The sequence below is a fragment of the Strix uralensis genome, chromosome 20, assembly GCF_047716275.1.
Source record: "Strix uralensis isolate ZFMK-TIS-50842 chromosome 20, bStrUra1, whole genome shotgun sequence".
NCBI lineage: Eukaryota > Metazoa > Chordata > Aves > Strigiformes > Strigidae > Strix > Strix uralensis.
Window position 1 is genome coordinate 11,075,031 of NC_133991.1, and position 13,168 is coordinate 11,088,198.

Sequence of the window (13,168 nt, forward strand, 5' to 3'; positions counted from 1 at the left end):
AAAAACACTACATAAACATTTTTCCGGATGCAATTTTCAGTCCAAGGATACATTTCCCAGTAGAAATCAGCAGCTAAAAAGGAAATCATTTAGTCTCCATAAGTGCCAAATTGTATCCTGATTTTTCCTGGTCTGGCTCGACTTTCAAAACTAGTGGTTCAACTTCTGCAATCTTTCACCCAATGACTATATAAACACATCCTTATAAGACAGACATAATCCTTGGGTGGGCCAATTTATGTTGGATTATGAAAATACTTAAAGTACAGAATCGTATAATGACTGTTGTCCTTTGGTTTTCACTAAACGGAAAAAACCCCGCTAATACAGACAGCCTACACCGTTTCAAAAGGCGATCTGCGACATTCTTTTGCAACTGTGTCAACATCTTTTGAAAGTAATTAGGTACCACTAAATTTATTATTTAGTTATCACAAGCTCTATTTTAATGACACCTAATGTGACACGTATCTATTTTGAGCTTTCACATGCAGGGGGAAAAAAAAAAATATAAAATCTCTGGCAAATTGTCAGCATATCAACATGGTGAGTTACCGCCCAGCGCGAGCGTACGCTGTGCTGCATGATTGCAGTGAATTAAGTTGTTACGCACACCAGCCAGAAAAACAATTCTCACTCTCAAAAATACTTTGGCTACTCTCCGTTTGGTTAAAGGTTATATAAATAGTAGCTTTAAGAAGGATAAAACAATCTCCATACAAAGCAAACAAATTCATTTGTAATTTATTGCTGTCCGATATACATATACACATACCCATGTATGAATGTATACTTTCAAAAAATTATCTGTTCCTGCACATTTATACTTTCAGCAATGTAACTAAGAGACAATGGAAACTTTTATTCTTCGTGGAAAGGTAAATTCTGTTTTTTCGCTTCCCTTCTGAAACTCTAGAGTTTTTACAGGCAACTACAAAAGTCAGCACGCTAAAGCCAACAGTATCCTATCTTCAACACTTACCATGTGGTAGAAGAGAACTTGCCTTTTCCTCCAATGTATAAAGTTATGTGAAAGAAGACATTTTTCTAGTCTATAGAGAGTAAAGAATAAATTATAGTGATAAGATCTGGAAAAGTTTGGTTGGAAGTTAAGAGATTTTCACATCTGTGTCTACACATCTATGTCTTGGGAATAATGTATCTCGAGTACCAGTCACATAAAAATGCAAGAAATTGTTCCTCTCTCAAACGTAGCAAAACCATTCATTGTACTTATGTCTACACTTCGACTAGTAGCTTACAACAGTGATCCGAGCTAGTAAACTAAAAGGTTTTCCCCTAAAATACTTTTTAATGTGAGTATACATTAAAAAAAAAAACATAAATACTAACGTACACACAACTTAATTCACCATGACATTATTCCCTCTTTGAGCTTGAATAAATTAATTTATTCATGCTGTTCAACCATAAACTGAGTGACACTGCAGTGAATCTGCATGTAATACCATGATGAGCCTGATTTATATCCCTAAAAGACAATGACCATCTTTCCCTCAGTTTCTTAGGGTTTTGGAGTCACCTCCGCTACTCTTCCGTGCAGATTTCCACGCTGTGTTATGAACAATAATCCAGTGTCACATCAACACCACCTGAGAAATTACTCCTCATTTATTTAAATAAAAGCGACAATGGTACAGCCTTTGGTAAACCTCCTACAGACCTCGTGCAGAACGCTTGCAGACATCATACAACAGGAATACAAGACATTGCACTGTTTGCAGTGCTTTCTTGAAGCTGTGTCAGCTCAAGAGAGGGACTGGAAAAAATTAACACGTGCAGCCTAACCCTTGTATGAACATTGTCTTCTTTTATAATACAGCTACTCAGATAACAAAAACACAACGTCCACCTTAAACACATCATTCCACAGTTTTACTCCCATGAAACAAAAAGAAATAGAATGAAATCATTTAAGCCATTAAGACCAGCACTTTTCTCTGGTTGCCTAGTACAATTTATGATCTATTTCAAAGGAGTCCCTAATTCACAAAAATAATAATTAAAAAAACCCCCATATTCTATGAAACAGCAAGGAGTAACCACATAAAACACACACCGAGGTCCTCCAACTATGAGGAGTTTAAGGGCCATTCACTGCAAGTATCTCAGATGCCCACTTTATCCTACTTTTTGACAGGACAAAGCATTCAAACAGATTCAACAGGGCAGAATTGTACCAGACTTACTAGGAAAGCTCCCCAGTACCTCTTTGAACCATAAAAGAAAAGATTTGGTTTAAAATCAAGAATTTCTGGTTGACATATTTTGCGTTCCTTTCTGATTTAAGACACCCTGCTATGAAAGCTGCCATTATTTAAAAGTGAAGAAAGAAAAAGGAATTTGCCCCATTTCTCCCCACTCCTCACTCTGCTATTGTCCCCTGTATCTATTTCCAGGAAGCCATATTCATTAGGGTTAATCTGCCTACTAAATGAATAAACAAAGGATTTCTCTGTCACTGAGAGGCCAGGTGAGCCGATATCATCTTCTAACACAGAAAATCATCCGCACAAATACAGCGCAGGAAATTACCTGCTGCAATCCCACACCTGGGATCATTTGGCAAGTAGCTTAGAAATGTTGAGTAGATGAGTGAAATCAAACTAATTATTTTTTTTTAAATGCAGATCTTCTATCAGCAGAAAAAAAAAGCCTTTCTAAAAATGTGATGTGGAAAGGTCTCAAATGTCTTGGCTTGCTACACTTACTAATATTTCAGAAAATTTCCTCATACGAAAATGTTATATGGATTTGTATAATTAAAGTATACTGCTTACTTACTAACGACAATTACCTACGGCTGTCTCCAGCAGTGCCCATGCTGCTGCGCGCTGCAGGAGCATAAAAGTTTACAAATTGTTGCTGTAAGAATCTAATGAAAGATACAGAAAAAAGGATCTAATTGAGCTGCAAGAAACACCGACATAAATCCAGCACCTGATAATATAAACCTATGCACATAATTCCTTGCACAGACCTAACTTGAAGAGCTGCTGGTTATCATGTTTCTGGTAAGACATCATGGCAGATCCAGAAATGTCCTGCACGTTTTGAAGGATCAGCTTCTTGTGTAGAAGCAAATACTGAGAGGTATTATGAAGAGAGGTTGGGGTAATTACCAAAAAACCCCAAAGATGAGATGGGAACAAGCATTCAAATGCTTAGATGTGAGTGTACGAACCTTGCACGTGTTATGGCAGAAGAGGAGCCAACACGGGGATCGAGAGCTACAGAAAATGCCGTAAGGAAGGAGGAAGATGTGCTCAGCAGCTGCCATTGGGACTGATGGACACAAGGGGTAGTTCTGAGAATCACGGAAACAAGAATGGGAGAGGTCACAGGATTCAAGAAAAGAAAGGAGTCACACCTGGACGGAAGCACGTAAGCATGAAAACCAAAGTTCCCAGCTCAGCAGTGCTACGGAGGAAGAAAGGCCAGGATTTGAAGCTGGCCTGGACGAACGGTGCTCCCAAAGCTACACAGCAAAAGGCTCCCTTCCCTCCTGCAAACACGGATTCTTTTTGATGTTCCTTATACAGCAAGCAAGAGGAGATAAATTAAAATTGAGAACCTAGAGAGGTCTTTGATCCTATTGCCTGGAAATATGTATAAGAATATTTTCTCCAGACGTACTTTTGCTATATATGGAAACCAAATGCTGACTAATCATATAAACCTTATGGTGCCTAAGCACAGCTGTAATCTGCAGCAGAACACTGTCACAACAGCAAAGGAAAATGTGGAAAACTAAGAAGTTAGCTGTGGTGCCGAGAAAGAGGAGAAAATGGTGATCAAAGATACTGGAGGCCAGATTAGACAAGAGGGAGAGTTTCTAGCTGGTTAGCTTTTAAGATACAAGTGACATATTTATGACTTATTCTTGTATTACTGAACTTTAACAGTCCGAGTAATGATTATCCATTTTCCAAGTTTATAGAAAACGATTCTATACGAGACCTGCTGACACAAGACAACGGTAATAGGATACAAAAGTCTGAATTTTGGTTTATAGACAGCACCAGTTGGTAGTGATAGAACCACTTAGAGCTGTTTATCAAGACATGCCATGTGTCTTGGTTGGGAACAGAGCCACCAGCTGAAGCAGCGGAGGTGAGAGCTGTAACCTGCCTGCTTGGCCTTACGTTTGAGGCACGCGGCACGGAGGACAGCACGTATGTGGCACCAGCACACACAGCGACTGCCAGGGGACAGCACAGCTCAGTAGCACTCGGGGCTTCACTGCTCAAGGGCACCCAGGGAAAATGGGGACTTTTATTTCTATGGGTACTCCTTATCCTCTGAAATTACACCACGATAATCTGAAGAAATGGAACCAATTTCCCTTCAGAATAACAAAACATATGGAATTTGTACATTCGCAAAGGGATTTCAATTTATGGGAACGGGATTGTATCGATCCCCGAACATCAAGATGGAACCTCCCGGAACTCTTTTTTTAAACTTGCATTCTTGGCTGCTAAGACTTTGTGCTGGTGCTTTTACGTTAACCGAAAATCGTGGAAATACACAAATCCCTTTCGCTAATGACTAAACACCTGGGAGTAACATCAACCTCAAGATAATCCTCTACAATGCTACTATTTTATCTCTAAATCACTTTTTTTGTCCAAAGTGTATTCCTTTAGGATACATTAGTCAACGAGAGTGACCACAGCATTTAGGGAAATGACTCTACTGTGCGTGTGAAAATCCAGCGGTGTTCCCACAGCGTGGGTTGGAAGCCCACATTATCTTGGTTACACCTATCATCTGAGGAACAACTCACTAAGCTACTGCTGGCATGTGACTACCTTACTCTGGCTTTCTAGTGGCATATGAAAGACACCACCTAAGTACCAGGTAACTAATACAGATAATTGTTGTTCTTCATCGTGAAATTTGAGAGTAAGGCAATAATCTAAGACAGAGTATCTCATCATTTATTACTGGAGTTCATCTGTCCTTTACTGAATCCCCAGTACAAGCAATGGGAGAAATACAAACTTGAACAGCATCAGTTCCTGCTTTTCACTTATCTTCAGGTGCTCATTAATATGGCATTCCTAATTAATGCTTTCAATAGGTGTTAAAAATTCCTATGTTGTAATGCAGTAAATGCATTATGAACAGGCAAAGGCAAGTGGCTATAGTTTAGAAGCACAAAGGTGAGATAATGGCCTTCCACATCACTGAACTGCCAACCTCATTTAGCACAAAGCATGGCATCTGGAGATTTCAAATCATACAGCCGTTTAAAAATATATAGAATGTTAAATTAAATGACAAACACGGGACATGTCACCTTTTAGAGGCAGAAATGTAAAACCAAAGCATATGTTCTCCAACTGTATTTGCTTCAGGATCAGCAATATTTTTGTAACCTCATTAGTTTCTTGACTTGGTTTTAAACATGGATATACAAATAAGTTACAGGTCCTCCATGAGATAGCCTCAATTATAAGTCAATCTTTACTAGCAAAATAAATGAAGAACTCTGGGTTTAACTCTTACAGAGAGTCTGGAAGGTGAAGAGAAAAAGGAAGAATTTCTGCAAGCTTTTAGGGATGAAAGTTACTCTGTATTTTGAGCTCTGAATCCAAGAGGCACGCGTAAACATCTAACTTTCAAATCTACATTTACAAACAAATCCGTGTGCCGAACTCTCACTGACAACCCCAGAAGTCCCATGCGGTTAGCACGCAGAAACGGGCCCAAGCTCAGCTCCCCTGACCGAGGGCCAGCCGATGTCTGCAAGCAGTTTATCTGTCTCTGCGTGGCACGGAGCCTAAGCTAACAACCCGTAGCTGGCTCCACGCAGAGCTCGCCGGGGTCTCGGCACGGCGGACTTGTCACCGCTCCGGCGGGAGAGTGCCGCATTGAGACCGCCGGGCAGCTCTGCGGAGAGCCAGCCCCTGCGAGGCACAGGACAAGGTGACAAACCCCGCTCCCGAGCGTCACTCGGGTACGTCTGCGTCGGCCCTTCTCCCTCGTCAGGGCGGAGTGGGCTGTGTCTACACCCTCACCTGCGTTGGAGGCTGCTGCCCATCTGACACCTCCCTGTACTTCAGTCACATTATATCACTTCAGAGCAGGCGCTCAGCACTTCATGGCATGCACAATCTTTCACTGAAGTATTATTAAAAGGCTACAACTAGGCCAAATAAAGCTGAATTTTATTTGTCCGCTCATAGCAATAGTGAAGTGGTGCCTGCTTATGACATTAAACAAAACATCACACTTGCAATTCAAATTCTTTTTCAGCCCCTCACTGTATAAGCAGATCAGTTAAAAGCTGCCAATTTAACACAGCAGGGTAGTGCTGAAAAGTAGTCATGTCAGGGTACTGCATCAGGTAGAGCTAGTGCCCTCTATCCTCCCCTCAACAAAAGGGATTTTATAGCACGCAGAATATTTGACACTGCCTAACAATCAACAATTAATAGTCTCACTGAGCCCTGATCCAGAACATCTTTAATCACCTGGTTGCACAAGTCTCCTGAGGACCCGTTTCAATAAGGATGGATTCTCTTTCTTCGCAGGCACTTTAGGACTAGCAAAAACCAAGCGCAGTATAATTTTATTTTTTTTTGCAAGCCAGATATCCAAAGTTTCAGTCGCATGTTTCATTGGAGAGAAGGGAAAAGGCATCAGCAAAACTTTGAAATAAAATCATGAAATAGTGAAGTACTGCTTGCAGTTTAGCTTATTGTGGATGAAAGTTTAAACTTTGCTTTCAACCTCGGCTTTCCAAACATTCTGTCATTCACTATAATACGGGTTAAAAATAAGAGAAAGCAAAGATGAAACGTAAATGATTTAAATGCATGCATATGTTCTTTTGTAAAATGTATAATGCATCTGCAAGGTTTTTCCTCATATTTTGGACACAAATCAAGGGGGAAATGGTTTGCTTATGATACAGTGAATTTTTTATCTAGCTTCAGTGGTAAAAAGTGCTTCCATGTAAGTGTTTCACTGTATACTCTTTGTTGCCGTTGTTTTTATTTTGGGTTTTTTTAAAGCTTAAATAGGAACACCAAAACCAAAAGACTGACACAAGAGTATTTATCATCTTCTCCAAATTCTTTCACAGCGACTTTGTTTGTTAAAAAAAAAATCCACTAGCAACACAAACAACTTCGTAGATGATCCACGGTCAATTACTACACTTGACATTCAATCACTAGTAAGTTTAGAGAATGTTATGTTTACTTTTAAGATATATTTTAAGTGATGGTCAAACAGTATAGCACAGTGATTTGCCCAGCATTCATGCTGTGAACAATATACGTGAAAGTCTGAAAATGTACTTTTTCAATCAATGCAAACTCAGTTAATGGAAAATGTTCTGGTAGCAAAGAGTGAGCAAGATCCTTACTGCAACAATGGCTTTACTGCTTTTTTGTATGAAGGCAAAAATAGATAAGTATTATCTTTCTAGAAGCCTCCTTTCCTGGAGTGGTATGGCCAGGACTTTTTGTAGGGTCCTAACATTAAGAAAGGCTATGAATTACAGAGTTTCCAGTTCCTGCTCTGCATTTCTCACATCAATGGCACCATAACTTGGAGCAAAGGAAAAAATAGTGCAAAAGACAATGACAGAGCCAGTTACCAAAACTAGCGCTCAAACCCAACCAGATACTCAGGAGCAAGCATCTGGCCTGTATGCCAAAGCTTAGCAAATTCTGTGAATTATCCAGAAATACAGGTGGGTTGTAGAGAGCCAGGGCCAGCTGCATCTGGGACAAAAGCCCAGGCAAGCGAGCGTGTGTAGGTCCCACTCTCCGAGCAGATGTGAGCTCAAGGGAAAGCAGCTGTGCTGGACGCCCCTATAGGTATTCTACACAGGCACAAATGGTTGCCCGCTGTTGCTGGAGGGAAATATCAGGGAAGAAAGACTTGGCAAGCCAGGCATTTCAGAAGAGGAGGGCCTGCACCCCACTTGACCTGGGGACATGGGATTTTTGATAGGACTATTACAATCACAGAGCTTATAAAAGATATTTGGAAAGGCTTTCGTGTTGGTTTTGGGATAGCATACGAAGGCCCCAGGAATCCACTCTGAGGCCTTAAATCTGTGGCCAAACTCCAGCAAAAACCATATGTTAGTCATATTACCACCTTTTTCTTTTCCCTGTTCTTGTTCCATTTTAAAGGACCACGCCCTGTGCAGTAAACCAAAGACAGCCTCAGGGCAAGAGAGGCTCATATACCACTTCGCTTATCTGGAGAAATCCTGTGCTAATGATGTGAATAATCCCAAGTCTGCTTTCTGTCATTTACTGACTGTGACCTGCTTGTTTTCACCTTTACAAGGGGAATAGCACCAGAAGGTTTATGTACACAAAGCACTTGGCTTTACGTGCTCCCTGTAAGACTCCGCGCTGGGTTTGGAAGGAGGCGAGCCCCAGGCAGGCAGTCCCCAGCAGTGGTCAAGACTGTAAGAGATCTCCAATTTGTAGAGCCCCCCGTAGCTGGAGGCACCGCCAGCGACTCCGTACACAAGAACTGGCCGAGGAGGAGGATGGTGACAAACAGGGGCTCCTTTCTCCCCGTGCTCTGCTTCCCGGCTGCTCTCCACAGCAACTGCTTGCTGGCACCAGCTTTGGCTCTTTGTAGCACTCCACCCGTAGCCAGAGTACTAAATGGCACCCAATTTAGTGTTGGTTCTAATAAAAAGTGAAAGTTAAAAGCAATGCAAGCAGCAGATAAAGCACTATTAAAAACTGGCTGGGATCATGCCAGGGATGGAGTCCAAGGCAGGGGGAGGAGCCAAGACAACTGCAAGGCAATGGTTATTTCACAGTATTGGATAATTAAGAAAACCAAAATATTTTCCATCTGTTTTTTCCCCCCCCTTACGTCATTGAGGCAATAAAATATATACAAGTACCAAAAGACTGTATTTCAACTTAGATATAAGTATTTATTTCCAGCAGAGAACATCCTTACTTCAGCAAGGAGAAGAGGCTGTGATTATAACACCCTCAAAGTATTAAACTTCACCTTAAAATACATCAAATGTCTGGCTAATTTATCATGCCAAATAGCTCAGTTTCATATGGTATATACCTAAACCCACACTTCTGCTCACTCAGCTGTATTACACTCTGGTAAACAACAGCTAAAACCTGCTGATTTTGGATTAAAAACGGTGAAAATAGGTGCATATGCTGATATTACATTAAAAACAACCCCGCACACGAGGACTGATGCTATTGTTTAAAGCTATTTCATTACAAATCCAGATACAGTCTGTGTAGAGAGTTTGGGTAGAGTCCTTCCACCACGAGCAGTGGGTTGGACCAGATGAACTCTGAAATCAGACATTAAAGCTGTGGTGACTTATAAAAGATCAAGTTTTTGTGGCTCTGGAAATATTAAGAAGTGTCAAACATTTCATTATTCCATAGGAAAGTATTATCCATGAAACAATGTATTATCTGTAGTATGAGGAAATACAAATGAGAAGAAAATTAGTGATTTGTATTGAAAGTAATTTCTGGTAGGACACTGGTGGCCAACTCCCGCCCTGCACAGCTGAGAGCCCAACGGCTCAGCAGTAGACCAGCAGCTTCTAATTGCTAGAACCTTTCTCAGCTTCTCCTTCCTTCTTGTGCAGAGCGTTTTGATTTAAAATGCAGCACTATTATCTCACTACTTGGAAAAATGCAAAAATTACAAACAAGCCACCATACTTATTTTTAAAAGCTATTTTTGCCATCTAACAAAGAGGGGAATAAAAAAAAAATTAGGATTCACTATGAAACTAGGAGTCATTGCTTAGCAGCTGCTGCACCACTTCCAACTGCCCTTGAAAAACCAAACCCAAAAAACATTACTGGAGACTGTTTCATGCCCAGTTTTACACCTACAGATTTAAGTGCTCTAAAGAGGCCACCACAACCTATAGTATTGAGGTAGTTGCTGTGCTCTAGGGACATGGACGTCAAGCCTCTATGGGTATTGTACAGGCAGGAGGAAGCTGAAAGACAAAAGGAAGAGCCTGCAGAGCCCTGAGGACAAGGGCTGATGTTCTGGAACCGTGCCTGAAAGCAGGGGAGGCCAAGTTGGAGGATCTCAAGAGCACCAGAACCAGCAAGCAATCCTGATGGTTAGAAACTGAGCAACTGGCAGAGACTACAGTCCAAAGTGAAGATAAACTTGAAACAAGAAATAACGAAGTCTGTTTAGAGGTTTTTTGAAGAACATAGGGAAAATGATAAGCAAATACTCTGAAGGACAGCCTAATTTAGTGGAACCATTAAATAAGAATGTCTCTATTATAAACTGGAAAACTGTTTCTGAATGAAAGTTTTCCCTGAAACAATACTGACTCGAAAATTCATTTGCAGAAGGATGTTCAAATACTTTTAACTTGCACATCTAATACCATTTTAAGAACATTTCAGTGTCTAGATTCACAGATGAGGTTAGAATATATTACAACCTTATAAAAACATCAAGATTTGTAAAACGATTCCTTTAAGCACTGTATAAAAAGAGCAGAAATGTCAACGAGCACTCTTCTTTGCAAATACCGTACGGTGTGTTATTTCTGTGCAATCTATAAAAACACAAGTACAGACACTGAGGTTTCTGGATCTCTTGTAAGTTTAACAGTAGCTAGGAGCTCTCAGATCTCAAGCTATAATAAATATTGTATCCTACAGGAGCCCATCGGGAATCTCAGCTCATGTGTTGCTCCATAGAAGATTGTGGTGTCAGATATGATTAGAATCAACACTTTCCACTTATTCAGAGCTTTAAAGCTACCTACACAGAACATTAACAACTGTTAATGAAAGACAGTTAAGGGGTACATAGGACCATCTTATATTCAGAATGAGTTTGCGTTAGCTACTGATACGCAAAATACCTATTGTGCATTTTGGACTTTTTTTCCCCATAAATAAACACAAGGCATTTATATGCTTGGACCAGACCACGCTCTAGCACACTTCTATTCTTCAGCTGACAAACCATTATATGAACTGAAGGTGGCTTCCCCAACTGAAAGTCAGTATGTAACACTTAAGCAACAAGACACTCCACTGTCTGCATTAATGGACCACTGGTACACGCGTCAAGCGGGTTGTGTGACATGTGAACAACTGTCTGTGAGCAACAGAGGACTGCACAGTGACCATTAACGTGGCCCCTGAAGGCCTTGCTGCAATTTACCTTCATAGATAAAGAAAAACCCCACCCCCTTTTATTTGGTTATTATGTTGGTTAGGTCACAGTTACGCTTTCATCTAGCTATGACATCAACGCGGAAATTGCTGGGTTTCTCGTTTGTCAAAGTTCCCTGCGAACTATCAAAAATCACATTAGCAAGATGATCAAGGTGATCAGCCTTTGTGGGATTAAGCACCTTGAGTAACTTAAATAACTCAAAGTCAAATTCAACTTAACACAGCAGTGTCTAGAAACTGTTGATTTTTGATTTTCACTTCCATCTGTGAAACTAACTTGCATGTAGCACCATTTTTTTTCAGCTGATGGACACTTATGTGTCAAATCACAACCACCTTCGAAGAGATGAATTGCTTTAATTACTACGAGCCTCCTCAGGTAAACCAAAGGCAAACTGGGATGAGGAAAAACTGCCACTAGCAGGGTAGCAGCTACCCCACATCACTACACCATGCTGCACAGAGTGAGTTCCCATCTCCAGAACTGACAGCCTGACCGCCCCCCCCCCAACCATCATGGGGAGGCAAAAATAAATCAATATATACACTGCTTCTGCTGCCTTTCAGTCACTGTTCCCATGCCCTTCCTCTCTAGGATACTTCTGCCTACAGAAAACACCCACCAGTGTTTTAAGACATTAATGCTACTCCATGTACCCCTGCAGCTGAGTCTTTTCCCAAGCCAGGCAGTGATCCAGCAGCAAGTGCCCAGTAAGAAGTGTCAGGTCATTTTAATTTCTCTTCACATCTCCACAGTCTACAGGGCATAGCTGTTTCTAGATGTAATCATGTATACTGCATGGGCATCTTGGAGCCTGTTGAAGTCAGTTCCGTCTTAAAGCTCTCTTCAAAAATCATCAGATAACATTTTCTCAAATTAGATGAAATAAATCAGCTTGAAAAAATTCCAAGCATGAGAATTTTGTATTACACAGCTCACATGCACACACACATTTAGCAACACAGATGAACAGGATGGAGAGAGTATAAGCACATGCAAGCGTGTGGTATTGCACTGAGAAAACAAAAAAACCCTGAGTATATCTCACACTATCACTATTCTAGGAATAATGAATAAAATGCTTTTCAAATAAGTAACATAATAAGTGTTTTAAATAGATATCATATTAACAGAATTTGCTTATAAGTTATTTCAGGAAAGAACCATAACTTGAACTCATTTAAATTTAAGCTGACAGAATGCAGAAGTACAAAACAAGCAGTGCTGGGTACGTGGTTCTGCTGTTACTAAACAGGTGATGCTCTCTAAGAACAGCTTGTTAAATGACCATTATTAAAACCTCTCAATTGCTGTGAAGAATAGACCAAGGGCCAAATCTCTTCCTTGGCTTCAAAGCTCAGCATTATACTCGGAGGATCTGAGTGCAATCTCTATCTGCAACAACAAACTACCTTTATATCATCCAGGTAATTACAGGTTCAGGTCAAGGACTCCAGACCATATTGATTACATCTCTCTGCAACAAGGACCCTCCAGCGCTGGCCGGCTCCACTCAAGCAGGGCAGCTCAAGTATCCGTGACGCCAGGGCTCCCCGGGCCCTACCAGCGCCCGTAACGGGAAACCAGCGACCGCTCAGGCCTGTCAGTTATTGCCCGTGGCAGTCAGGACAGCCTGGGAATTCATAATGTTGGTGACTTCATCTGCCAGCTGCATTCACACATCTTTACTACCTGAATAACTGATCTCTGCTACTCCAAGGCAGCACTTTCTGCTGTACAGCATTTGGGAATAAATATTTGATCACGCATACAACAGAAGAGAGCTCAGATGGTTTAAGGTGTGACAGCAGCAGTGTTTATTAAATTCCAAGTGAGAGCATTGCTGGACAGTAAAGATTTGTCCCATGGTCCCTATCTCACAGGTGTGGTGACGAACAATAAAAGATCCTTCACAGGCAGAGGGGAGGGAGGGAAGGAAGGGAGG

At 41.0% G+C, this 13,168-nt stretch overlaps 1 protein-coding gene across 18 annotated transcripts in view; it reads right to left on the reverse strand.

Moving 5' to 3' along the window:
• Positions 1–13,168, reverse strand: part of BCAS3 (BCAS3 microtubule associated cell migration factor) — a 372,074-nt gene that overhangs the window by 179,175 nt on the left and 179,731 nt on the right. The window contains exon 24 of one of the 18 annotated variants that reach the window (XM_074890739.1): positions 1,033–1,052. The exons of the other annotated variants lie outside the window; for them this stretch is intronic. Coding sequence (XP_074746840.1) covers positions 1,048–1,052 — 5 coding nt within the window. The 3' untranslated portion in view covers positions 1,033–1,047. Of the gene's footprint in view, positions 1–1,032; positions 1,053–13,168 lie in introns of those variants that run through there. 18 annotated transcript variants of the gene reach the window in all.